At 42.8% G+C, this 27,347-nt stretch overlaps 4 protein-coding genes and 2 long non-coding RNA genes across 7 annotated transcripts; 4 read left to right on the top strand and 2 right to left on the bottom strand.

Moving 5' to 3' along the window:
* The first annotated feature begins 901 nt into the window (after positions 1-901).
* On the top strand, positions 902-6,438 carry zgc:66427 (uncharacterized protein LOC406256 homolog). Its single transcript, XM_042706153.1, has 5 exons — positions 902-1,728; positions 3,265-3,360; positions 3,557-3,662; positions 3,879-3,966; positions 4,157-6,438. The coding sequence occupies exons 1-4, from the start codon at positions 1,215-1,217 to the stop codon at positions 3,934-3,936; spliced, it is 774 nt and encodes a 257-aa protein (XP_042562087.1). The 5' UTR covers positions 902-1,214; the 3' UTR covers positions 3,937-3,966; positions 4,157-6,438.
* A 2,507-nt stretch (positions 6,439-8,945) lies between these two features.
* LOC122131284 lies at positions 8,946-10,153 on the top strand. Its single transcript, XR_006152052.1, has 2 exons — positions 8,946-9,231; positions 9,541-10,153. It is a non-coding gene; the product is annotated as an uncharacterized LOC122131284 (long non-coding RNA).
* Positions 10,154-10,521: 368 nt separating this feature from the next.
* parp2 (poly (ADP-ribose) polymerase 2) lies at positions 10,522-16,395 on the bottom strand. Of its 2 annotated transcripts, none has more exons than XM_042706149.1 (17): positions 16,105-16,395; positions 15,489-15,701; positions 15,215-15,385; positions 14,948-15,018; positions 14,709-14,759; positions 14,520-14,616; positions 14,332-14,407; positions 14,105-14,207; positions 13,484-13,643; positions 12,904-13,042; positions 12,698-12,761; positions 12,435-12,569; positions 12,053-12,180; positions 11,710-11,809; positions 11,506-11,604; positions 11,253-11,377; positions 10,522-10,922 (listed from the first exon to the last, which is right to left on the bottom strand). In XM_042706149.1, the coding sequence occupies exons 1-17, from the start codon at positions 16,172-16,174 to the stop codon at positions 10,763-10,765; spliced, it is 1,962 nt and encodes a 653-aa protein (XP_042562083.1). In that variant the 5' UTR covers positions 16,175-16,395; the 3' UTR covers positions 10,522-10,762. The 2 variants fall into 2 exon arrangements, with proteins under 2 accessions (XP_042562083.1, XP_042562084.1); XM_042706150.1 differs by lacking the exon at positions 16,105-16,395 and adding an exon at positions 16,060-16,083.
* Positions 16,396-16,550: 155 nt separating this feature from the next.
* mettl17 (methyltransferase like 17) lies at positions 16,551-22,540 on the top strand. Its single transcript, XM_042706151.1, has 14 exons — positions 16,551-16,739; positions 17,590-17,731; positions 17,899-18,048; positions 18,305-18,392; positions 18,492-18,573; positions 18,693-18,766; positions 18,891-18,985; positions 19,069-19,139; positions 19,266-19,373; positions 19,490-19,558; positions 21,208-21,258; positions 21,380-21,472; positions 21,684-21,895; positions 22,397-22,540. Exons 1-14 carry the CDS (start codon positions 16,662-16,664, stop codon positions 22,503-22,505), a joined length of 1,422 nt encoding a protein of 473 aa, XP_042562085.1. The 5' UTR covers positions 16,551-16,661; the 3' UTR covers positions 22,506-22,540.
* A 427-nt stretch (positions 22,541-22,967) lies between these two features.
* Positions 22,968-25,548, bottom strand: sdr39u1 (short chain dehydrogenase/reductase family 39U, member 1). The gene is made up of 6 exons (XM_042706152.1): positions 25,402-25,548; positions 24,789-24,895; positions 24,508-24,590; positions 24,278-24,399; positions 23,901-24,053; positions 22,968-23,489 (listed from the first exon to the last, which is right to left on the bottom strand). Exons 1-6 carry the CDS (start codon positions 25,415-25,417, stop codon positions 23,062-23,064), a joined length of 909 nt encoding a protein of 302 aa, XP_042562086.1. The 5' UTR covers positions 25,418-25,548; the 3' UTR covers positions 22,968-23,061.
* A 424-nt stretch (positions 25,549-25,972) lies between these two features.
* On the top strand, positions 25,973-27,336 carry LOC122131286. Its single transcript, XR_006152053.1, has 4 exons — positions 25,973-26,306; positions 26,734-26,764; positions 27,040-27,076; positions 27,267-27,336. It is a non-coding gene; the product is annotated as an uncharacterized LOC122131286 (long non-coding RNA).
* Positions 27,337-27,347: the final 11 nt, after the last annotated feature.

The raw sequence follows: 27,347 nt of genomic DNA, 5'->3' as shown, positions 1-27,347 counted from the left end.
TAATGTTCATAGACAAAATAAATCAAATATTTGCATCTACAATAAAGAATTTGAATGGGAACACTGAAAGGCCACAATGTATCTATTTAAGTCTATTTGTTGTAGTTATGATTTGGCTGTCAGACAGCGTCATAGGAAAGGTTGGCCACTCACCAAAGACAATCACAAAAACATAGAGGCATATTTTTTGTGATTTTACTTGATTTTAACACCCATTGGATGGTGGATTAAAAACAGCACGTGCTGTTCATACTGGATATGAAATATAAATATACAGTATGACTATAAAAGTGTGTAAACACCTTTTTTCTTTTTCATTTTGTAATAGCCACATGCGAAAGATGTCTAATCTTTCAACTGAACTCAAGGCATAGTAATGACATCAGCAATATAATAGTTAAAAACTTGTCCTGTGTTTTCTGTGCATACTGATACTTTGTTTGCATTTAATGGTCATTTTTAGAGCATTAGAGAGATATGCATTTGTTGATCATTCAGAGGGCCCAGATGTGTAAAGAAATACATTGAAAAAGGAAGAAACGGAGTGTGTAAGGCTGTTATTGAGAAACACTGTTTATTTATCATGTTCTCAAAGTCCAAACGCATTTCAATTTTAACAGTAAAACAACTGAGGCTACTCTGCATAAATATAAACGTGTATCTTCGTGTTGTAAAAACATATGCAGTAGCACACTTCTTTAAAAGGTGTAGGCAATAGATGCTTCACAGCAAACCTAGCGCCCCCCAAATCGGGGAATTCCGTGGTACTCATGGATATTTTTTCCTGTCATGGGACTCTTCCCTGGAATTCCAAAACATACGCAATCTGCAGTCACTTTTTCAAACTAGTCAATGGGCTCCTCTGCGATTGGACCAAAAGTTCACCCGGCATTTGACGTAAGCACCCCTGTTTAGCAAGGAAGGAGTGTAAGCACTTCCGCCACTGCGGGCGAGACGAGAGGACATCAGAAGAAAGGAAATGTGGTGAGAGGACACAGAAAAAAGGACCGTTAATCAATGAGAATCGTGTACACGTCGCGATCCGTTTTAGTGTAGTTATAGCGTATCTCAGCATTAACGTTATATCTTTCAGCCTCGCATGCGTTTATTGTGAACAGTTTTGAACACCTAACGTAACATCGTACTCAGCTGAGCTACCGCGCAGCTGGCTAGGAAGCTACTAGCTGGCAAGTCTAACAACGTTAAAGCGCGAGATGGGTACACGATCCAGTCGTTTACAAGAAGAGGTTGTGTCGACGACTTTTGATAAGGACGGACTTAAAAGAGAGTCATGTCGACGTCTCCGAAGCAACAGGCCCACAAGCCTTATGGTTGATTTTTCTGGTAGTTTTGAACATGATTCCGAAGCAAATCGTAGCCGCTCGGAGGAAGGGAGCGACTCGGACACAGGGCAGCAGGCAAGTACCGAAGGAAGCCCCCTCGATCATCACATCTCCCCGTCACTTGACAGTCAGGATACACCAGCAGAGGATACCGTCGGCAGCCACGAAGACAACGGCAGTCCCGGAGACGCAATAAACAATCAAATTGTGGCTGGAGAGGAAACAGGCCGCGTTCCTCATCGCACTTTCTCTGAGCGTTTGCCCGGCGGTCGACACACTCCTGGGCGCAACGTCACTGCTAGATCCGCACGGGTGAGAGGTGCTCATTCACGTCCAGTGTCGGAGGCATGGATTGGGCTTTACAGAGTGAGCAATCGACATGGAAGTAGGTTGAAACCATATGCGCCCTGAACAGTAAAGTGACTACCTTTTAAACTGACCAAAATGCTTACATTTCAAACAGACTAACGGTAGTTATGCGACCTTAGCTTCAAATGCTTGTTCAGTGGCACGTTAGCAAGATGTCTGGCGAATATTTGTTGTGTTGCTTGCTTATTAGCCTTGATAGCTTGTGCTCTAGGTAGTTAGATACCGCTAGGTATCTTGTGTCAGTCACACTATCCTATGACCGTTATTTTCCACAGTCGGTCATTCTAATTGCCATAATAAATGACGTGAAGTTTGTTAACGTCACTAACTTATCCAGCAGGACACCTAAATTGGCTTAATGGATTGGCAGTTTTCAGACCTCCACAGCCTACAGATTAATAACGTTAATAGTAAAACTGAACACCAGTTAGCTTATGACGGTGGCCAAATAATTGAATAAGGTACCGTCAAGGAGAATGCAATGTTAGGTTAACCCGATAATATGTTGGCTACCCTGGTACTGTAGCTGCCTAGCTAAAGCATAGCTGTATCTTTTGTAAATCCTTTGTATCTTCTTCCTTTTCAATGGCAGTGTCATTTCTAGGGCAAGTTCGTTAACTCTGCCTAAAGTGACTGCAGCCTACTACAAAACAAAGCTTGCCTTTAAGTTGGAACGTCAGTGAAGTTACACCAAGGACATTCTCCTGCTTGGAAACGCGATACTAACTGGCAACTGTTCTTACAGTGGAGGCAATGTACTGCCATTGTACGAATTTAAGCATGGTCAGGATTGTTGGCCAGATTATCTTAAATCCGCACCACGTGGATTCAGGCGAACAACCGAAATCCTCCAGTTTTGGATGGGGGTTATTAGCTATGGAGTCATAAGTTGATTTTGCACGCTGGCCAGCAGTCCTTCATCTAGCGGAAATTTGCATTGACTACCCGACTCTGCCACACCACACTGGCATTCCTACCAAGTGTTTTCCGCAATGGCCCATAGTTTAAAAGCTCACTGGGTGAGAAGTGGACAATAATAGGCCTATTTACTATACTTCTATGAGTTTGTGAACAGTGGGCCATAGTATTGTTACTATGAAGAGAAGCTGGCTTTGGCTCCCATAAGGTCAGTGCTAACCCTGGGAGAGGTATTTTTTCTCACCAGGCGACTGCAAGTGATGCTTCAGTGTAGGGGTAGGAAATAGGTCAAAGGACTCACAAGCACAGAGCTGGCCGCTGTCCAGTGAGCTGAGAGAACTAGGCCAACTGGTCACGGGTAAAACAACCCGCTGGCCCGCTACCCTCTGGACTCCCTTGTGGTGACGGTCGGAAAACTAATAATGGGGGGATCAACCTAGGGTCAGTTCTATGATTCACATTTTCACCAAAAAAGAATGGTTGCAATTCCGTTACTACAAACATTGTATTGGGTACAACATCCCATAGGTGGTTATGTCGTATCATTTTGAAGGGGGAAAAAATGGTTTTGAGGAAGCTTTGACAGATTATGGCGAATGCCTTCTAATCCCGTGATTTTAATTCCCCTCCTCAGCAATCCGCTGCCCGTTCTGCTCCAAACCGTTCCCTGGAGGCAGGATTGAGGAACACCTGTTGAGCTGTCTCACCTCTCCCCCTCTTCCATACAATAGTGAGTCCATCTGTCTCCTGGCTAAATCTCTTTTGTCTTCATGTGCCTTATGGCAAACAGACCCCCACCCTGACCCATGTAACTGAACTTCCTATGAAGTGACGCACTGTTATTTTTTTGGAGGGTGGGTGACTGGTCTGCTTTGAAAATTGTATTGAAATGCAACATGGTCTGAGTGATTTGTGTGGGTTTGTAGCTGACGTCCTGACCAAGGACAGTGGCGAGTGCTCCATTTGCCTGGAGGACCTGCTGCAGGGTGAGACCATTGCGCGCCTGGCCTGCCTGTGTGTCTATCACAAGAGGTGAGCAGCCAAATGTACACACACACACACATACTCACACACATACTCACACTCTCACTCTGACACAGCCCCCAACACCTCTTAATTCCACATCTGTGTTCACACATGAAGCACTTCTCGGTAATCATAGTTCTCATAATTTTGGTCATATGAATGGTGTCCTCAGGGTTTCTCGCCACATTGAAAATCTCTCTTTCTCTTTCTCTCTCTGTGCAGCTGCATTGACTCTTGGTGCAAGGTGAAGCCTTGTTGTCCCGAGCACCCCTTTGATTGATTTATTTGTGCCCTGCCATCTCTGACTTAGGTGAGCCTGTGTGTTTTTGTGTGGGTGTGTGAGAAAATTAAAGAAACATTACATAGGTGTGTTCAAAAGACATTCGTCATTTCTTGAAAAGGATTGTGGCAGTGTGTGTGTTCATTTAGCTTTACTTTATCTTAGATACAAATTATTAACCTTTCTATCTTCTTTTTTTTTTTTTTTTTTTTTTTCAAAGGAGCACAGTCCTGGCCAGATTCAAGACAAAACAAGTGATGGGGCAGCAAGAAATACGGGAGATTGACATCATTTTTTTTTTTTTAGCTGACACTGAAAATTTCTGCTACCACCAAAACAGAATCAACTCCCTTCTGGCTTGGCTGTGAAAACCCTGGCTTTCTTCTCCCCTCCAGTGGTGCTTGCTGGGAACAAGGGCTTTGGGGGGAGGGGAGGGTGGTGGCACATCTGCTCTGCTTGCCTTTCCTGGGACATGGCCTCTCTAAAGCTCTATAAAACAAACAATCAAAGGTAACTGAAAAGCAAACAGTGGGTATGGGCTTACAGGTACGTCACCTACGGCAATCTGACTGCTAAGGTATGTGACCTCCCAGGAGAGAGCGAGGTATGGAGAGGGTGGTTTACTCTATATGGGATTACATCATGAGATGCGTCAAGCTGTAGAACTCTGCTGATATGACCGTGTCCGGAAAACTGTTTCTTTGGTTGGGTGTCAGATCCACATGGACCACTGAGCTGAGAGTTAGATGCGTAAATATTGCATTCGCATGATACTGAGAATGCACCACTACGGGGAGTTTTTCAAAATGGTTGCTGGCGAGCCCGTGGGAGGTTGGGGGTGGGAGATATTTTTAGTTGGTGACGGTTGTGGGGGTTTTTGTGTGTGTTATTTTTTTTTTTTAACTCTAGCGACCCTGAACACATTTCATAAGTGGAGTGTCATTTCACATGGTTTTGACTTGCAAAATGGCGGCTTGCTCACGGCGGTTTTTGAACGTAGAGATTGAAAACGTTGATCAGTTGGCTGTGTTACACAACCGGGATCCCAATACACCCAAGATCAAGTGGTTTGGACGCTTTAAGTTGGTTGGTGTGGAAGTGCCCTTGCGGAAATCTCTCTGGAGATCAATCTAGCTCCGCAGAGCTGTGTGCCGAGCAGGGGGAGGTGGGGGAATGGGAGTGGGCTGCACGGACGAGTGGGGCACACTGGTGTCCTTATGATTCCAGTCAGCTCTGGACTGCCTCGATGGAGCATTTTTTGTTTTCTCCGGCGAAGAAGAACGCCCATTTGGAGTTCCTGACCGCTGACTTACCTAAAACCAGTGACTCCCTCTTGCTCTTGTCTGTGTTCTGTTTTTGGGAGAGGAATAGAGGAGTTCCCATCCCTTCTCAGCCTCTGTCTCTTGCTGTGTTTCCTGTATGCTTGTGGAGAAGCACATTACCCCAGCCCCCACCCTGTAGCTAGTTGGGTTCAGCAGTGGGGAGTTTTCGGCATGTTTTAGCACCACGTCATGGCTGCTCTGCTATGAGGATGGACATCAGGAACAGCTGGGGGGGGTGTTGTAGTGACTTTGGTCCCACCCCCTTGCAGTTCCCAAGCAGCCCTGGCTTCTGTTTCAAAATGCTGCCCCTCCCATGAAATTTGTGAGACACAAGGAATGGAGGAACAGCATTGAAAACAAATGTTTAATAAGTATTATTGTTGTTGTTGATATTATTATTCCCTTTGCGATTGGTCATAGTCGTGGTCGTCTTCATCCTTGCATCGCTTGCCTCTTGCCTCGTGTGCTGCAGTGGAGCGTGCTCTGGTCAGGCTGCGCTCAGAGGTTCTGGCCCTCCCACAGAGGACCACCCTGTGCATGTTACTATTTCTCCTCTACTGGAGAACTTGAGAAAAGCCAAAAGTGTGTCTGTTACTGAATGTCTGCGTGTGTGTGGGAGTGGGAGAGAGGAGGGACAGAGAGAGTAATCATATGAGAATCAATTATTTTTTTTTGTGACGAAGGCTTATATTGCTGGGGGGGGTGGATGTTAAAAATGTGGAGAAACTTCTGATCCAAAGATGTTTCCCTTGATGTTTTCATTTAACTGATGTGGTGCAATACCTCACTATTATACTAACCCGGGGGTCAGCTAACTCCAAGGGTGATCATTTTTGTGGATTTTTTTTTAGTAAGAAAAGAAAGAGTGAAATGCGTCGTTGGCGAATGGTCTCTTTCCTCTATTATCTGTAAGGTGTCTGATGACCATCATGGCATTAAAGAATGGGGGTGTCGTAAAGATCACATTGCCTATATCTAAGACATTGACAATCTGCCTTCTCTCAGCTAAAGAACAATTGAGTATTTATTTATTAAATTGTAAATATGTATGGCAATTCAAAATACCTTTGTCTCTTGTTTGTTCATTTTACTGTTTCTATGCCCAAATATTTTGTATGTCTGAAAGAGTGTTTTATATGTATTTTTTACAATAAATATGCTTTATGTGTGAACTGTTAAAGTGTGTTTGTGTGTGCGTCTATATTATTATGAACTCAGGGCAAGGGGGGTGTTGGACTGGTTGCCTCAGGCCAGACATGACTTGGTCACTGATATGATAGTCAGAGTTTGGAGACAACCTGTTTAAACTGTGGCTCTGAAGGCTGTCGGAAAAACTAATATATGCTTACCATGCTACACCTACAGGCCTTCCCCTGATTTAGCATGTCTATACTTTTAACCTCGTCCTCCTTAGAGTCTTAGAGGGTTTTGGGTTGGTTTGGAAATGTCCTCCATAAAGTCCACATTTCACCTTGGTTGGTGCATGTTAATATATGACTGGCTGCCCAAAACTATGTTCCACCAGACTTCTACTGCACAGGACTACGGTCTTGTGCAGTTTCAGTTCAAAAGAAACCAAATGAGTGTCCCTCTTTCTGAGTATGTGAGGAAATTCCTAGTATGTCAACATCCTGTACATTTTGACTCTGGAGAGAACATGTAGAGTGGACATCCCCTGCATGTTATGTAGGTATGATGTGTTGGTTATCTAGCAATGTCTAGCTTTCCAACTTGAAATATCTGTCATAGATTCTTACTATTTGTGCCCAGTATGGAATGTTGTGACTATTTTCTAACACTTAATGGGCCCAGTCCTATATCGTAAGTAACACTGTAGTAAATTATCTTTCCCTCTTTTTCAGTTAATAATAAACTAAATATCGAAAGATTCATTTCATGTAGAGTATCTAGAAATGCACCACAGAGTATGAAAGGGAAGTAACTGCAAACTTGGCCAACAGACCTTTGGGTAGTTGCTTTACATTGTTTTTGAGGAAGTGCAGAGAAAACCGCTTGAAAGACAATCTGGTTGACAGTGTTGAGGAGACTCGGCTCAAAATAAAAGGAGAAAAGGTATGAATAATTCCCTCTTGTTTATAGGTAAAAGACAAAAAGTGTAAAACAAGTAATGAGCAGTGAGTTTTGTAAAAAAAAAAAATCCATAGCTAATTTTACGGGAAACATTTAACACTACAATAATCTTCATAGTTGCTTAACCTAAAAGAGGAGTTTTATTAGGCATTACTATGACCTGTACCATGCAAAGAAATTAGATAGTATTTGCCAATAAAACTAACTTACCTATGCATATTTAGAATAAATTCTAGCCACATTGGAATTGGCAGTCGCAGACACTTGGAAACTCCCTGAAGTAGGCCAACCACTTCTTGATCTTGACAGATCAAAGATTTCCTGTGAGAAAAGTAGTCTTGTACAATTCTCACAGCCATTTCATTTTCGTCAGTGCGAGTCATTTTGATAAGGTGAGCTATCTTTTGTGTACTGCATGGTTGTGTGATCATTTGGGCAATTCCTGTGTCACTGTTTCAGTAGGTTACAAAGGTTGATAGATAGGCAATCAATGAGAATTGTATACGTTTAAAAGTAAATGTAGAGGTAAATACATGACACACCTCTTTGAGGATCTGTTTGTTCACAGGTAAGTAGTAATCTCTTCCTGCCTACATTGTTCTAGATAACAATAGATGGATTCAATGCTAAAAGTTAGCGTTTCCCAGTATTACTGAGTATTCTGTTATTGTTATTATTTTCAGGGCATTTTATTACATTTGTTTGATTTCAGGTCCTGTATAACATCAAGAAATGTGTGAGAATACTTAAAATAAATACTAATAGAATGCATGGCAATACTGGGAAACAACTTACCACTGTTTTAAAGCCTTTAAATGTTCATGTTTTCTGACAACCAAAACTAAAGGTATTCCAAGGCATTTGAGCAGTTCTTTATAACCTGTTAGGAAGATGTTAACAAACGACCTTAATCTTTCCCATGAAATACTATGCTATAATAATAGATAGACAGAATCTTCCTGAATTCCATCAACACTGTCTAACTCCATTTCACGTCTCTGTATTCCCAACTCAGAATGGCAGATGTGGATCCCGATCCTCGTCCTGCACCAGCAGCCATGCAGGCCAGTGCAGACGAAGATAAGCTCTTGTCCTCACCTTCACCTTGTAGTGAGGGGCAGCAGATGGAGAGGCCTCCACCCTACTCTCGCTACAACCCTCCCCATGTGCCCTACTGTCCTCAGGATCCGGGCCTCGAATCTCAGCATCAATGTAGCTCAGTGGGACTCCAAGTAACTGCAGGTAAAGTTTGATCAATACTGGTGCCACTTTCTCAGTATGGGGTACATAACAGAGGGGTATTGTGTGGAGATACTGTAAATGCATTGAACAATGAGTGGTGTACTGAGAAAATATTTTCCTGTTTCCATTCAGTGTATCAGGGTTACTGCCTTCAAGTGTCAGGTTTTGAAGACAAATCCATTCGGCTGGCTTTTATTAGAAAGGTAACCCCCTCTTACCATCACCACCATGTCTGGTTTCAATCCGTTCATTCCAGTGACTTGCATTGCACATCTCTGACATCATCTGCACACCTCATCTCTCATGTCATCAACTCACTGGTTTCCCCCACCCCTTATCTCACCTCTTCACAGGCATGGTGTGAATTATAAGGGGGTTTAGTGGGGGTTGGACCCCCAAATTAAGCCGTATAGCTGAATAATTCGCACTCTGCTTACAGGTGTTCAGCGTGGTCACTCTCCAGCTGGTCTTCACCTTCAGCATAGTGTGTGTGTTCACCTTCTCCAGTGTGGTGAAACAGGCTGTGCAGAGTAGCCTCTGGATGTGCATCAGCTCCTACATCATCTTCCTGGTGGTATCTCTGTGCCTGATCTTATGCAGATCCTTCAGCCGTCTCTATCCTTGGAACCTGGTGGGCCTGGTGAGTTGCGCAGACAGACCAGTAGCGGAGACCTTGTGTGCCTATTTCCTGGCAGCTCCAAACTCTTTCTTGTCAGCTCAGCGCCCTTACCCCCGCCTCAGTACCCCAACCTCTGCCCCACACTGCCAGCAAGAGCAACCACAAGACAGTTTCCCTTTGCGTCAATCAACTGATTTCACACTTTCTCACAGGAAAATACTTCCCCAGGAACACTAAAAGCTTTTAACTGCTTTAGAGCACTGCATTTTGTAACAGTGTGACTGTGTGCTGGTTTGAGTCTGCCCTTTCTTAGTGTCTCTCTGTGTCCAGGGCCTTGTCACTCTCAGTCTCTCTTACATGGTTGGCACAGTGGCCTCAAGGTACAGCACCCCTGCTGTAGTCATCGCCATGGGCTCAACTCTGGTCATCTCTTTTGCCATTATAATCTTCACAGCCCAGGTAGGATCTAAATTCTGTCAGTGTTTCCAAATGCTGTCTCCTTATATTTCCATATTCATTCCCTGCATAAGTTGATTCATTTATGTTGCCCAGACCAAAGTGGACCTCACTATCTGTAATGGAATCCTGGTTGTGCTAGGAGTGAACCTACTCACATTTGGCTTCCTCAGCATCTTTTTCTACTCCACAATGTCACATGTCATCTATGGCTGCCTTGGGGCTCTGGCGTTTTCAATGGTATGCCCCCTAGCTGCTATATCGTCAAGTTTATATATCTGATGTGAGTTTAAAGATTATTATCAAGCCAAACACTGGGAAGAGAAGATAATGTCTTCCAGCACAAGGCTACAGTAGCCCCACATCACACAGGAACCTGCCACTGGGGGACCACACAACCATAGGGGGCTGAGCATAATACACTCGCATAACACAAAAGGATGAATGTGATGCATGTGTGAAGACTAATAAATGTGTCTTGCAATTACAAATAACTTGTAACATTAACCAGAACGCTCTTCGCTTCACAGCCTGAGCCCAGAGGAGTATGTGTTCGCTGCACTCATCCTTTACCTTGACATGATCAACATTTTCCTGTACATAATGGCTCTACTTGGGGGTGGCTCCAACAATTAAAATCCATGCACACATTTACACACAGACAATACACATGTTTACATATATATGTGGATGGATTGATGGATTGATTATAGTTCAATCTGTGCATATAAAGAGATATACACACACACACACACACACACACACACACACAAACACACACACACACACACACAACGCATCACTCATTGGTGACTATCAGATCTTCTGTTTCAGCTCTGAAATGATCCTCAGTAATGTAAGACATGTGTATATCTTTTTATTATAACAACAACAACAACTAATTTCATATTACTGTAATAAAATATATACACTGCTAACCAAGCTTATTTATTATCTAAAACCTTTCCATACACAAACCCCGACTTTTAATAATAAGCACTTAACAGCAGTGTATATAACATTCATTATGGTGTTATTAGCTCATTATTCAAGGCATTTTTCCTTCTTACTCCTCTCCAGGGTAGTTGCAGCTGCGTCACCACAGCGATTGATAGTTGAACTGCACTTTCAGCAGGTACCTCATTCGTGTCTGTGCAGGATTGTATACGATGAACTCGTTGTAGAGGAGGCTGTAACCTCCGCTCTGGCCCACGCCAGTCTTCATGCCAGGGCCCATGGGCACGGTCATGTCATCCCTGGAATACAACCCCCGAAAGAGAAAAAAAGAGAGAGATGAGATGATAAGAAAGATGAGAGAGAAGTCTAGGAGCAATCCTAAGCTAAAATCAGTCTAAAAAGGAATCTACAGAAGAGATGGTAAAGCACTATGCACCGATGCACTACTAATCTTTTCTGTTTGAAACGCTCATAACACAGCAACTGTTCCCATCCATCAAATTAGTCAAAATTCTCCCATGGTTGCCAACGTGTGCTGTAAAATACATCTGGCACCACAAGACTTGTCAGGTGGGGGGTGAGGGGTGATTGAGAGACAGACAAAGACAGAGGCAGGGGAATAGCCTTACAGTGTGACAAAGTTCTCTGGGTCAGGGGCTGTTTGCCCCAGGCCTTTAGTGCTGTGCTTCCCTGAGGGCAGTCTGTTTGCATCATAATCAGCAGCCAGCAGCTCGTTAGTGTCTCCCAGGGCAACCTGTAACCACAACAATGACCTTACACAACTGGTATCCTCATAGGAACACGAGGTGGTTACTGTAAGAGAAACATGTAAACAAACCAAACAAACAAACAAATGTAAGCACAGGCCTGACTGGCACGTACCTCACTAAGCAAGAGGAATCCAATGTTGTGCTTCTGACTGGCAAAGCAGTAGTTTCCGCTTTTTGATGACATGTCAGCGAAGTAAATGCCCTTGCCAAACTAGAAGGGAGTTGAACAAACAAAACAGGCACTCAGTGGTCACTCAGCATCCAAGTTGGGTAAGCATCCAAGTGTGTGCCTCTTTCTCTAAGCTCAATCACTCACCATGTAACCAGTGACTGGGGCCTCAGGAGGGGCCACCCTTAGGCCCTGGCTCAGGATGCCTACCCAGTTGGAGAGGCGAGAACCATGCCACAGCAACATCCTGCACAGGAAAACACACACACGCCACATACATAAACACACACATACAAACACAGAGACAGACAGACATACCCATGCACATTTAGACTGTGGTGGATGACGACGTTCTGGTGGATGGCGGTATTGTCATACTAGGGATGAGTCCAAGCCAGACTGTGGCCTGGGAGAGAGCTGCACAGATATTGGTCATACCCATGAGTAAAAAAAAAAAGAGAGAGAGAGAAAGAGCGAGACTGGTTGATACCTGTTATGTAGCTGGGAGAGGAATTTGTCGTTTTCTCCCTCCCGTTCCACCGCAAAAATGTCCAACACAGTCATGGTGTAGTCGCTGTGAGTGGGAGCATGAGTGGACCTCAGATACTTCTCAATCACCTGTAAAATGTGTAAATAAGTGAGGGTCAACGAAGGAAAGAAAGAGTGTGAGACATTTTAGCCCTATAACCAGAGTGATTTAATAATGACAATCACCTAATTGTGTGAGTCAGTGAAAGTAAGAGAGGGTCAACGAACGAAGGAGGGAGGGAGGGAGAGAGAGAGTTTAGCTCTACAAACATGAAGACAAACAAGAAGAGGACAGAGTGACTTAATGACAGAGAAAAACAATGCAAGGGTGTGTAGGAGTTCACCTGGAATTCATGGCCGTCTGCAGGCAGAGGCTGCATCTGGCAGCCGAGGGAACGGTACTGTATGTCCAGAGGATGCTCCTCACTGTTGGTGCTCGACTGAACCATCTTCACAGCTATCTGAATATCACTCAGTGCCTGAGAGGGGAACGGAAACGCAGAGCGGGGTGAGCGACCAGACATACTAGGCCCAACATGAGAATAAAATATACCTTCAAAAGTCACAAGATGAAGTAGTTCTTAAAAACTAGCATCAAAAGGCCTACCTCTAATAATGCAATTTTTTCCTTTAGCTCTTCCTCTGTGCGGATGACTGGAGGACTGCGTAACCTAATGAGTTTGTTTGTTTTCAGTTAGTCACAAGCAGGTTGGATGCTTACAGAAACATTCCATAACATCAATTTACATTTCCAAACTTTAGCAGAGTTAGACATGAATTTCTCTCAAATTGGGAAGCAGTTTCTTTTTTTACCCAAAGTCATGGGGGATGCGGGTGTAGAACTGGTTGCAGGCCTCCAGGAGTTCTTTGTTACGTTCCTTCCTCTTCAAGCACTCTTCAATCCTCTTCAGAGACGCATAACCAGCACTGATCTGCTCTGAGGTGAGCTTACCTACAGCACTGCAGTACAAACAGGTCACCCTGAATCTGTCATTGTGCCTCAATATCTATATAGTGGTATGCAATTGTAAGGCGTGTTCTGTGGTTACATTAGATGGCAGCTGATTTCTTCAGCTATAGGGATAAGCATGTGGGGTAGATAAATCAGTTTTTTGAGTGTGGCATTCCAAGCACTTGCACATCTTGCCTGTCGTATTGATAAATAGATTAATTTAAGATGTAGGAAGAGAATGAGCGCAGACACAAAAATATCTCCAGTACTGTTGCCCTTTTACCTTAGTACCTAGGACATGAACACTTGATTGGGCACTTCTTTGTTGTCAGTGTATCAGTAACGTATGGTGAAGAGATATATTATGATATATTTATGCAAGCTCATTTTTAAGACATCCAGGTATCTGTCTCAATATTTCGTCCCACCCCTAATACGTACCCAAAGGCGCCTTTCTGGTATCAAACTTCATTTCCAGCACGCATTCCTCCATGGCTTTGAGGTCACATATGAGCTCCAGGAGGGTCTGCACTTTGATGTCCAACTTGGAGATCTTTTTCTTGGCAGGATCCTCCCTCTCTGTCTTCACCTCAGCCTCCTCCTGGGGATGAAAAAGATGACCACTCAAAGGAAAGGTGCAAGATCACGGTGGAGCTGCTCACTCAGGCTAGTTATTTTAGTTTGGTCTGTCAGGTATTTTGAAATTGAACGGCCAAACAAATTTCTCCCTTAAGTGTTCTCTCTAGGATCCTCTGGCCTGCACATTCACTACCTAATCCTGACCACATGACTTGACTGAACACACACTTGATTGTAGAGTTATAGACTGGTTGGCTATGTTAGATGTCATAGGACAGTCTTTTGACTTCTTTTGTATTTTCTGCACAGTGCTTATTCCGTGTAATGAACTGATAGCAGTCAGACTTTAAACATTTTAATCTACTATGGCCTTGCTGAACAAAAACACTGATTTAGAACATAAAGATAAGAAAAGATAGAACAGTGGATTAAGGGGGAGGATTCATTTAGGGGTAAGTGTTAATAAGAGGCTTTCATTCTTGCCTTGTCCTTGGCACTGAAGTCCATAAATATCATGTCATATTTCCCAGGAACTTTCTCGAAAGTTGCTCTGTTTTCCCAATCATTCTTTGTTTTGTCCAAAAATCTAGCAAAAAATAAGAGTATATGCCTGTTACATAGTACGTGCATACAGATGTGTGTACCAATTGTGTTATATTAAACAGAATACATTAAATAACAGAGAGGAGACAGCCAATCAATTCCCTTACTTTTTCTTGAAGACATCTTTAGCTTTAGCAAGATCACCACCACATGTCACCAAATTGTTCTGTCCAACTTTACCAACTGAAAACAGAAGAGTAGTAATGTTCTCCTTATATACTCTCTAGAGGAAAAATCAGCATACTCCTGTATGACATACTTAAGCAGAAATCAGCAAACTCGTACTCGCACTCACCCCTGCCCCATCTCAACCACACGCTGTAAGCCTTGGCATTATCATCTTGCAACAGCTGGATCAGGAAGTATTTGTTGTTGTTAAACTGAAGATTGGTCTGTGGAGTATGTGTGCAAAAATACAGTGTGTCGTCATTGATTCCCCTTTCAGTGGAACAGAATGCATAGTCTTATTTCGCTCTAAACCCACCTGGTTCAGCATGACATCATAAACGTTGTTTCCCTCGCTGTACACATGGGCCTATTACATTTGGGCCAAACAAAAGGAGGATTTGTCAAATCATCAGTCAGATCGGTTCAAACCACCACTCGCGCTTTAGGTTTATGTATAGTGGAGGGACCTCGAACACACTCAGCATGTAAAAAACAGGTCATTCAGTGTGTCGGTCCTGTTTTGCTTCAGAAGGTAATAAAGATCTGACAGCATACCTTTCCCAATTTGGCCTTGCATTCAGGGTCCACAGGGGCTTTTCCCTTCATGACCAAAGTCTTTACTACTTCTGTGAAGCATATGTAAGGTTACATATATAAATATACATGTGACATGCATTGGGAATGCAAAGGAATGATGTCTGTGTGTGTGTACGTGGACACACATACATATATCAGAAGTACATTGTGTTATTTGAGCAACAAGGTTTTAAACACAACACACTTAAGGACCACACACAACTTAAAACTGGTAAAAGTGCTGACCTTTCGTTTCATTTTCACATTCCTTTTTAAGAACCTCTTTGTTTGATTTTTGACTCCTTGCTGCACCACGTCTCTTTTTGGCTGCAGGCTTCTCCTCTTCCTCCGTTTTAATTTGCCCAACACTTTGACCCACGAGGTTCCCGTTGCCTGTATCACCTCCATCAAGACTCTCTGAAGGGAATCAGTAAAGCCTTGTTTAGACCAGAGTCAGACATTAGCAAGAAATACAGTGGCACAAAAATCTGCCACACCAACTGGCTTACGGCATCCTGACCTGCTTTAACTGCCTGTGAGCGAATCTTCCTCTGGTACTTTGTAACCTGGTTGGTTTGGACCATGTTGACCACATCAGCCACGTAGCGGCCTCCAGGCACATGGTTTAAGGTGACACGAGCCTCTCCTGCCTTGACTGCAGCGTCCAGTTGGGTGCAGACTGCAGGAGGGAAGGGTTCCCACTGCCCATCATCCCCCTCCCACTGCCATACATCTATGGAGATGAAATAAAGGGTTCACACGTCAATGCCGGTTGTGCATTTGTCCCTTCAGAAGAGACTGAAGACCAAAATTAGTCGTAGATTTCATATCTTAATCAGAGAGTTTCGGATGCAGAATCAAAACTAAAACCCTGTCATTAACAGTTTCGGCCACCTCAACAAGTAAACTATCCGTATTTGTCAGCCATTGCTTGTTAGCTAGCTCTTAGACGATGAGCTGTAACGTAGGAATTCTGACTAGCTAGTCCTGAGAGAGCACGCAGTTTAAAACAATTATATTTTATCTACCTAATGTCATGCATGAGTTATATACAGAGAATGCTGGCCATCATTAGAAAGTTGCGCGCTTACAAGTAACGTCGCACTAACACACACGAGTGAGCAAACCAAGTCTACCTGACGTATTTGAGGTCCCATTCTGGGTAATTTCTTCATTCTTTCCTCGGCAACTCCTTGTTCGTCTCATGTCTTAGATAGTATGTCAGCTACATACACATCAGTCAGATTTGTTGTGCATGTATATTTATTCAGGACAAATAGAAGCCGTAATGGTATTTATTCAACTTCCAAGTATCTTACCGCTTCCTGACAACAGACAATGCAGTCGGAGAGGCGCGCAAATTACGTCATATCGCCCCTTGGGCAGTCCACCTACATATAAATTAAAAAAAAGCCCCTTACATGAATTAAACAAACTGTTCCAAAAATTCCAACCCAACGTCGCTATATTTCAGTTTGTGACAGAAAACTAATCCTAACATTATGGCATGGTGAAAAGTGACAATAGTTGGTTCCTAGATCCGTTTCAGGACGGAACTATTTTCACGACGTTCCGACCTCTATCGGCTCATGTGTCTGAAACGAATGTGTTCGTGTTTGGTTTTATAAGAAAATGTAGCAAACTTTATTTCATTGCTGCATTTTGTAGTGTTTCTAACAGACCATAAGGTGATATGTCTTCCCTTCGAACACGAGTTGTTGGTGTCTGCCATCAGTGTCAGTCTGTCTCACCTTTCAAAACGATATTTAGGGTAAGTTTGTTTCATTAATGTGATTTACAATGGCTACTACTATTCAAAAGGAGCGGAGGGAGAGTAGTCTGAATTGGGTTCTGGATTCATATACCAGCTCACACATCGAACTCAATCGCTAGCCGCGAGCGGTTCCAAGCCAACGAGGTTGCATCAATTGGTAGTGCACTATATCGGCAACTAACAACGTCTTCTGCTATTAACCTCGTGTAGGCCCATATTTTCTGTGCACTCGCTCACTTGAATCAAGTGATGTCCTGCAAGGACAGCAGATGGCTCTAGTCTCAGACCTTCCCCGAAGCCTAGTAGAGAGTAACGATGTACTCAGTGTGTAGCTTCTACAGTGAGCTTCCGCCCACTCCGAAATGGTTAGAGCAATCGTTGTAGGTATATACCCCACATTGTGAGCATGGTTTTCTAGTAATGGTGGTTTGTTTTGGGAAAAAAGGTTCAGAGTGCTTCTCCGCACCTTTGAATGTTTATCAATTGATGTAGTTCTGTGATTAAAAACGTTGTGACGGAAGTAGTGGGAAAAAGACGATCTTCTTGAAAAATAAAACGAAATGGGCGTGGTGTATGTAAATCATGTATCTATGATTGGCCAAATGTGGCCCTATTTGTAGTGTAAAATAACACAAACCGTCAGTTTGTAGTTTGTAGGTATATATATATTATAAGGAATACGTATTCATTTAATACAGTATTCTGCTCTGGATTTCTGCTCTTATTTTTAATTAGTGAAGATGGTGGTCTGTCTGTTGAATTATTATATTTAAGCCACCTTTTAATTCCCACATTGATTATCTAGTTGGCTGATCATAATTTTATTTTTCTTGACTTTTCTCCTCAGTCTCAAAGCGTTTCAGCCCAACCTCTCGTGCAGGCAGACTTGCTAAAAGGCCGTCCTTACAGGAAACACCCTGGAGTGACAAATCTCAAAGCTCAGCGTTTGCCTGATGAGCTGCAGAGAGGTGCCCTGTATATCATAAAAAGTATGTAGGATACACTTTAAAAGAGCAAATTGCTGTTGTTCTGTTGAAACTTCTGCCGACTCTGTCTTGCAAATAGATAACATCAGGGTGTGTTCTTATCTCTTATCTCTCAACTTAAATGTGTTGTCTGTTTGCTTATCCCTCCGTTATACTCCCTGCACTGATAGATGCCCAAGTCAGTGATCTGACAGAGAAGGCACAGCGTCTCTCCAACTTCCTATGGAGTAGGAAGCGAAAAGTGGAGGATGCTCAACTGAGGGCAAAGGCGATGGCCTTGGAGAAGGCTCTGTGGAGTGCCTCACAGGAACATCCCACGGGTGAGATGATGCGTATCTAAACAAAGCTGAGGTGAACCTAGTTCTGCCTGTAGGAGAACAGATGGGAAACGAGATCAGGCAGGCTGTCTTATTCATGAAATAGCAGCATACATATTTTCACCTCATCATTCTGCCAACAGTAATCTGCTTGCCTAAATGTAATGAACATGGTTATGTGGATGGCTTAAAAAGCTTACCCAAGCAGTTTGATTTGATCACAGAGGTCAATGTTTTGTGCATAATTATGTTGATTCAGAGGGGGAGGATGGCAATCTGGAAGATCGGATAAAGAAGCAAGTCCTGTATGACTTAAGAAAAAATACCTACCATTGGACACCTATCAGGTACTGTGACCTTCGCTACCCAGTTCTAATTATTCATGCGTACATTTAATTATACTCTCAGTTTGCATGGCCATGTGTTTGTTTTCCTAACTGTTGTAGGTATGATGAGGCTCTAGGGTTGGTGTTCATGGCCTCAAGGTTAGCCGGTGGATATGCAGCTGTTAGAAGAGCTCTCCATGAGGTAAATTATGGAATAAAGAATATCTCAGCACAAAACTTTAAAAGTGATACCCTAGTGAGACCGAGTGAAGGTGGTATTCTAATTGTACTTACATTTTTATGATGTTCACCGTCCTATAGATTAAAAAACGAGACTCCTCTTTCTCGCCACGTTCCCTTCTGGACTTTGGGTCTGGGCTAGGGACAGTTGTGTGGTGAGTTTTGTCTGTAACCTAATATTTATATAATAACTACCTAAAACTTAAATATGTACTGGTAACTTAGGAAATGGGTATATGAAATGGTATGTATGTGTTTTTTCCCCCTCTGACCTGACAGGGCATCACACTCTCTGTGGGCAGAGTCCCTTAGAGAGATGGTTTGTGTAGACAGCTCTGGAGCCATGAATGAACTGGCAGCTCGACTTCTGAGGGGTACTATATTGCATCTCAGTTAAATATTGCAGCCTTAGATGATCTTAAAACAAACACTCATTGCATTTCTCTTTGACTACTAGGAGGAGATGAGCAAAATAAACCCTTCATCGACAATGTTTATTTTCGTCAGTTCCTTCCTGTCTCCCCAAAGGTAAAGCAGCACCAAGACTGGTTTTGTTTCATTACCCTTTTGTTAACTAATATCTAGAAAAAGAAAAAAACATTGATTTTGATCAATAAATGTATCGATGTATTCAATTGCTTCCTTCTGGTATAGGTGCAATCTGATCTAGTGGTGGGGGCATTTGCTTTGTCTGAGCTTGGCAGTAGCAAAGAGCGTCAAGATGGTGCTCTCACCCTGTGGAGGAAAACTGGCTCTTATCTGGTTGAGTGCCTTACCCTTTTGCATAAGTGGATGTACAAATCCTCAAGTATTCAATGGCTCAGTCTGTGCACAAGCAATGAAAGTAATTTCTTCTTTTTTTGTTGTCTAATCTCCAGGTCCTGGTGGAAAATGGCACAATGGATGGTCACAGCATCCTCATGGAAGCCAGAGACACTATACTGAAGGTCTGATTTCTAAATCACTGCGTATGGACAAAAATATTGCTAATGTTTGTTGCATCAGGATATCTCTAAAGCTCAAAGTACATTGGGCCTCATTCTCGAACATTTTCTGAAGTTTCTTCTGAAATGTTTCTTACGGGCTTCGGAAAAACAACGTAAGAAAAAGACATCCGACAAATTCATGAACGCTTGAAAATGTGTTCCTACGCAGCAGAAGTGTTCTGAGCTGTGCTCCACCGGAAGAGTTTTCTTAAATTGAAAGCGCGTTCTCATGCTCCTGAATTTGCATACATACACGCCCTGCCAGCTCCTTATAAGGGCACGCAACCGTAGTGACGTGTGCAGTCGGAATCGACCGAATCTACACGAAAGCAACTCGTAAACGAGTCATGTCAAAGCGGAAAACGAGCACCGTCGAGTAAACACAGATCTAACTTCAACGGTGCAGAGGTGGACCGTTGCAGGATGTAGATGTGCCCATTCTATTCCACTATAGCTATATCAACGTGATTGAGTTTAGTGCTTATTTATTTATTCACTTACATTTGCAGTGTTCGTGTACATTCACATTTACATTTAGTAATTTAGCAGACGCTTTTGTCCAAAGAGACGTACAAGGGAGAGAACAGTCAAGCTACGAGCAATAGAGACCTAGTGTAACAATAAATACTACTTTACATGATAAAATAGAAAAACGAAATAGAAAATAAAAACGAAGTGCAGGAATTTAACTGCTGTAAGTGCAAGTTAAGCACTAGTCGAAGTGCCAGTTAGGAAGGGAGGTGCTCTCTGAAGAGTTGGGTCTTCAAAAGCTTCTTAACGGTAGAGAGGGACGCCCCTGCTCTGGTAATGCTAGGCAGTTCGTTCCACCAACGTGGAACTACAAATGAAAATTCTGGATTGCCGTACTTGCACAGACGGCAGTGCCAAACGACGTTCACTAGACGAGGGCAGCATTCTGGTGTAGTCCTTTTATTTATTGTATGGCATCACGGTGCCTCGTAGAATCATGACTATACATGTGAAACGTAATTGTTAATGATACAAATATTCTTGTAATTATTATTATTATAATTAATTTAATCCGAGGATGTCTGTAGAGTTGATGTGAACGCAATCACCAACGATTTCTCACAAATTCATTAACACTTCTAACACAGAGAGTTTTCTCACAGGGCCATCTTGTGGTTTTTGGAATCGCATTTATGAAAACTCTGGCCGAGTTACGACTGCTATTTCGAGTTCGGAAAGTCTTCTGAAGTTCAGAACAAATCCCAGATGAGAAAACTTTCATGAATGCCAAATGTTTTCCTAAATCCAATTCAGAAGAAATTCCTTCTTAAATTCTTCTTAACTGCGTTCGAGAATGAGGCCCATTGTATTCATACGCAGGCTCTTATAAGTAAATTCTGGAAGTTAATGGCAAAGTCCTGACCAGTTGACTTTCAGTAAACTGAAGAAACATTTTAATGAAACAGGCGTATGAATTTCATATTTCCTCTCAAAGTGCAACCCACAATGTCACTTTATAGATCACGTTTCTGCCTTTTGTTTGGTTTCTTGTCTATTGGACTTTTCTGGGGGGGTTTCATGTTATAAGCAATAGCTACAGTATGTTTTGATCATAATGGAAATCCCTTTCTTTTTTTCAGAATGAAGATAAAGTAGTGTATGACCATAGAATGCCATCTGTGTTTGCTCCGGTAGGTACAGTAAAGTTTCTGCTATGTGAAAGTTTTTCACTTGTAGATGTAGAAGATAGGCCGACAGCATGCCTCCCGGATGTTGCGTTTACATTTGATTTGATTTTCTGTATTCTGACAGTGCACCCATGCATTACCATGTCCGAAGATGATGCAAAGGCTGTCTGTGCCGTGCAACTTTGTTCAGTCCTACTACCCCCTTTCCTTGACGAAAGTGAGTCGACACTCCCAAATATAACATTAATTAATACATTCTTCATGTGGATTTGTCAATATCTGATGCACAATTCAATTTCAACACGATACATATGAACAGTAATCGGTGGTCTGTGCGAACAAAGGACCATTTTATTTAAGGGGAGCAGAAAGAAAAGTTGTTGAATCCTTCCATTTTATTTCCGACTCCTTCCCCTACCTCATCTCAGAAACAGGAAAACTCTCAGGAGAAGTTCAGCTACCTGATCATCTCCAGGACGGGGTCAGCAGAGCAGGGGGACAGACTGGCTGGGACTGAGGAGGTGGAGTGGGGCAGACTGACGACACCGGTCATACGCCGGCCCAGACGTGTGCACTGCCAGCTGTGCTGCTCCAGCGGAGAGCTCAAGCGGCTGGTGGTCACGGCACGCCTGCACGGCAGGTCTGGTATCCCGCTAGAATGCTGCTGTCTACTTCAGTGATTGAAAAATTGTTGTTGTTTTTTAAGTCGCTTTGGACAAAAGTGTCTGGTACATTAACTGTGACTATAGAAGCATGGACATCTTAAGCTCAATTCAAAAGTGAACCGGAAGGAACCACAGCATGGAGCAGGGTTGGTTGTAGGCAGCCTTGGCCAATATTCTATTTAATACAGATTCTCTGGCTCTAAGAGGCACAGAGTCTGGCTCTAATTAGCACATTTGGCAGCTCTCATTTTTGATTAATTCCCATGTAACGGACAAGCATGACGCATGCTGTCCATGCTTTTTACAGTCATTGGTCTACTTACATTGGTTTGTTTTAGGACATTAATCGTGCTTCATGCCTTGCATTCACATTTACAACAACCCTATTTGTGGCCACCTTTCACCTTACCCCAGGTAGTTATAAGAGAGCTTAATGTGCTTGTTTTTGGTTCTGATATTTTTTATATTTTTCACAGAGACACATACCGCTGTGCCCGCAGCAGTGACTGGGGTGACCGACTCCCAGTCGTCTTGGCAGAGGACGAGGATGACGTCACTGTTCAGAGTGACAATGAGCCATCATAATCAGAAATGTCAATAAAATGAACTTCTGTGCATCATTTCTGACCAGTGTTAATGTTGACAAGGCTGCACACAAGAATATTTTCAGTTGTATTGAGCAGAATCATTTATCAGCGTAGACACTGAAAACTATTTTATCATAGCACACTGAAATCTAAACAAAGTGAGCTAGCTGTCTTTGAGGCAATACAGAATGGTAGTATTCATAATCATGAAACAGGGCACAACTAATTTGGGGAGCTGGGGAACTATGGTGGCAAACCTGGTTGACATAACCTGGCACTACAGAGGTTAGCAAGAACCAACAATGTTGCCTGCGATAACCTTAATGTTGCCCATCCTATGCCAGTTACCCCTTTTCAAATACGTTATATATCATCTATTAAAATGTATATTGTATGACTAAACTGTCTCACAGAACTCACAGAAACAGACGGAGAATATTTGACTAAACTTGGCAAGAAATTGATGTGCAATGACAGTCTTTTATTAACACTCCCTCATTCAAATCCTGTAAATGAATAAGGGATCGTATTCCCATGTGCTTTTAAATGTCCTTTTAATTCCCTACAATCTCCCGCAGGGCAGTGGTAAGGTCCGGGTACTGATACTGAAAGCCGGACTCCAGAGTCATTTTAGGCTCAACCTTTTGACCCTGCGTGAGAATAACCGCCCGTTCAGAGCCAAGCAGGCCATCCAACACAAAACCAGGCACAGGGATTACTGTGGGCCTCTGCATGATGCGGCCCAGCTCCTTGGTGAACTCGTAGTTGGTGGCCTGTGTGGGGGCGACACCATTGAGCACCACCGGTTGGTCGGAGGGAAGCGGAGTGGTGGGCTCCAGGGCGTGTGCGATGATGCCTGCCAGGTCTGAGACATGGATCCAGGGAAAAGGCTGGCGCCCGGAGCCCAGAGTGCCTCCCAGGCCAAACCAGAAGGGAGTCAGCATCTGCTTCATGGCCCCGCCATCACGGCCCAGTACAGCACCTGGCAGAGGCATGGGGCAGGGCAAGGCAAATTTATTTATATCGCACAATTCATACATATTGGTAATTAAAAGTGCTTTACAAATTAGCAGATAAAGGAGCATAGAACAATGAGATTTTTAGAAAAAGGTAAAGTGCATTAAAACAGATAGTAAAAGGAAGAGGGTCAGACAGAGTATGATTTGAAATTTCAGGTTCACAAATGGAGGTGTCAGCTTAGTGATCGATATAACATTTAAAATTTCTAGCAACATTAACAATAAACATCCTACCAATGCACTTTACAGAGCTCAAGGCCTGTAACAACAGACCTCATCTCAAAGCACTATATAGAGCCCAAGGCCTAAACTCACATTTACTCAGGGCTCTGATTATTTGTACAGATGGTCCTCCAGATACAGAAGTGACCTACCTGGTCTCACAACCACTTGTCTGGTGTTCTTTGCGATGTCATCAGGGAGTTTTGCCGCACCCTCCCACTCTCTCACCAGCCTTGACAAGAGGTCAAAGGGCGTCCAATCACTTTCCTCTGTATACTGGGTTAGTAGGCTGGGTCTGTAGCACGCTAAAGGGAGTTGAGCAGTAGACAAGAGTAGACACAAAATGTCTCTTTCACTTCAGGCAAACAGACAGGAGGTTTCATGTCAGGGTGTTACTTCTTTATTTCCTTGCATTGTCTCGGTTTCCCATAAGGGACAGTATTGTGTATGAGAAGTTTGCTCATACATGTGTTTGTTTGCAATTAGAGTGACATTGAAGTTATGTAAATTGCATTTACAGACGACTTACCTACACCCGTGACAAGAACCCAGGCATGGGGAGGACTGGGAGAGGATGCAATAGCTTGGGCCAGAGTTTTGGTAGTGTCAACTCGGCTGGAAAACAGGTCGTTTTTAAAGCTGTCATTCCACCTGTAGGCAAGGAATTTTGGAAAAAGATGTTAATGCCATGAGCCAATAGAGGTTCGTTCACATAAGGAAGAGCAGAAAAGCTGGTAGATGTAAGGGAAACACACTCACCAGCGTAGAGGGTTCATAATATTCTCCCCTGCCAGATTGACAGCGCCGTCACAAGGTGGTAGACCACCAGACTCCAGTTCTGCCTAAATTGAGAGCAGTTCATTTGAGATGATAAACACATGGGATTTTCCACTGACAGTTCAGATTAAGTGATGGACAACCTCTTGAATACAACAGCAACAATCGCCTATAAGGGTAAGAAAAGATCAATGCCACATAGACTTTACTAACACAAAGTAATTAATTAAATAGATGAATTTGTCAAGCTTCAATTCCCTCACCCATGTTATTTTCCCAGGCCCTGGCTGTCGGGAAATCACAGTGACTTCATGGCCCTTATTCTTGAGCAGTTTGATGAGCTCTCGTCCGACAAACCCAGTTCCTCCACCTAGGCAAAGTTACACAAACATAGAAGACGTGTGTATGTTCAGACAACTCAAGCGGGGGCAAGAGAATTTAAGAAACAGCTGAGTGTAAAAGACTACCAGATTACCTCGTACATATGCAAAACATTAATAGCCAGCCATTGACTGGAGATGTAAATTAAGTTCTCTCATAAGCATGAATGCAATACATTGGCTTTCATGCGCATGCGTTGTAACAACAGTTACAAAACATTTTGTTATGGAAGCATGACAGCAGACTTCCAACAGATCTTACAGAAAAAAGAACACATGATAACTTTCAGTTATTCAGAAAGCGCGTGTTAATGTGGCTTAGCCAATCGGATATTCAGTCCCGGTGATTCATTTCAATGGGTAACCCCATTTGCCCTTCGTTTGCGGCATCGTAGCGTAACGTATCTTGCGAGCTAACGTCGACCCAACCTTTCCAGTCTTCGTTGTAGAATAAAACTCAAACCATAAAACAGCAAGAAAATACGTGTTTGCATACCAACTAAGACTCTCATCACGCCTGACGAACGACCGTGACTTCACGGCACCTTTGCTCCTCCAATTTGATGGAGAATTTTGTTTCCAGCGCGTTTACTTGCCTCAAATTTGACCCAACTTGGAAGCCGTAGAATGTTACCCCGGTGTTCGAAATTTAGACCGAGACAGACGCCATGATGGTAAGGGAAAGTATAGTCAGGTTATGCACAGAATGATATGATCTCCTTATGGATGCAACCTAAAACCACCTTGGCCCATCAGTTTGTTTATCATACAAAAAGACACACAGATTCTTACAATCATTACTATACAGAGAAAATATTTTTAAATTTCATCTTTTTAAATTTCTATTGGTAGAAGTTACTTTACATAACATTACAAAAAACCTGTAACAATTAATGAGTTAACTTAAATGGATAAGAAGTGTTTCCCTCCCAACTTGTCCCTTGATATAACCCAATATATCATAGTCGATGTCTAGCACACTAAAGTAAATCTTAGTTAGATAGGCTTCGCCACCGGAAGCGGTGACCATGTTTCAAGGAGAAAAACACGTGGGTTGATCAGGCGATAAATACGACGACTTGCATTCGAGCAGTCTCTTTTCCTCGTACGAGAAACTTGGATAGACTTCCTCTGATCCTGCGTGGGAAGGAATAGTAACAGATTTCTAATACGGGTTTTTAGCTGTATTCATCGTGCTATTTTTGTTGAGGATATTGTCACAACCGTAGAGTACAATGAGGTAATTAGGTTTTAGAGAAGGAGCCGCTCGGTAATTCTTGTTTAAGCGAAAGCCTGCAGCGTGCGTAGAATACTTTATTTTTTTATAAGTCTGCTAGAGAGGCCCTTATCGTTATAATCATCGTAACCGCAAACCTAAGAAAAAAAAAATCGAATACCGAGGTGAGTTTTACAGTAACGTTGAAATTCGATGTATGTGTAAGTGTAAGCATGGAGAAAGGCGGTTGCACGTGGTCTGCAAAGGCGCCTTTGAATCCTTAGAAGTTGTAGCAGGTGCATCATTGCAACCGCACAGTATGATGTGTTATATCTAAAAGGTACTTTAAACATTTAAGTAATAAACGGTACGAGATGTTTTAACTTTACAGTTTAAATGTAGGTAGCAGTTACATTAGTTATTTTTTTCAGCAACAGCATGCTCATTTCTTGTTGCTAATCTCTCCTGAAGTGATGATGTGCATTTGAGTCCGTATTCATCTGAATCCTGATTACATTTTCAAAGCACTGATCGGGTCTTCTGGCTGTTTAGGGGATGTACTGTTACCGACCTAAATGTCTATTAACCGAGTTTTCTTTTTTCTTCTCGTAGGTAGGTCACGACTGAAAACCGGCTACATCAGGTATGTACCTAGCTAGCCTAATTGCTTTCGTTATGTTTTGCAGTTTATGGTGATGAATTGCAGTGTAGGTAGCAGTTACATGATTGTTTTCAGCGACAGCGTGCTGATTGCTTTTTGCTAATCTCTCCTGAAGTGATGATGTGCATGTGAGTCCGTGTTTCACCTGAATCCTGATTACATTTTCACAGCACTGATCGGGTCTTCTGGCTGTTTAGGGGATGTACTGTTACCGACCTAAATGTCTATTAACCGAGTTTTCTTTTTTCTTCTTTTAGGTAGGGCAAGACTGCATAACTGAAACGGCTACATCAGGTATGTACCTAGCTAGCCTAATTGGTTTCATTTTGTTTTGCAGTTTATGGTGATGAATTGCATGTTCCGTGTTTCATATGAGATTAAATGATTATTCGCATGCACTGAAATGGGCTGTAGATAGCACTGCCCGAACCTTCCTGCTATCTTAAGTGAGATTCTAAAGCTATTATGTTAAACTTTCTTGCAGGCAAACCTCGTGGAAGCCTGTGGGTGCTGGTGTTTATGGAATAGAACAGCGGTTTGAAATTTAAGTAGGAATAAAATGCAT

This window comes from Clupea harengus, unplaced genomic scaffold (assembly GCF_900700415.2).
Source record: "Clupea harengus unplaced genomic scaffold, Ch_v2.0.2, whole genome shotgun sequence".
In the NCBI taxonomy this organism is placed as follows: domain Eukaryota; kingdom Metazoa; phylum Chordata; class Actinopteri; order Clupeiformes; family Clupeidae; genus Clupea; species Clupea harengus.
The sequence above is the reverse complement of the archived record's forward strand: the minus strand, read 5'-3'. Positions and strand labels throughout refer to the sequence as shown.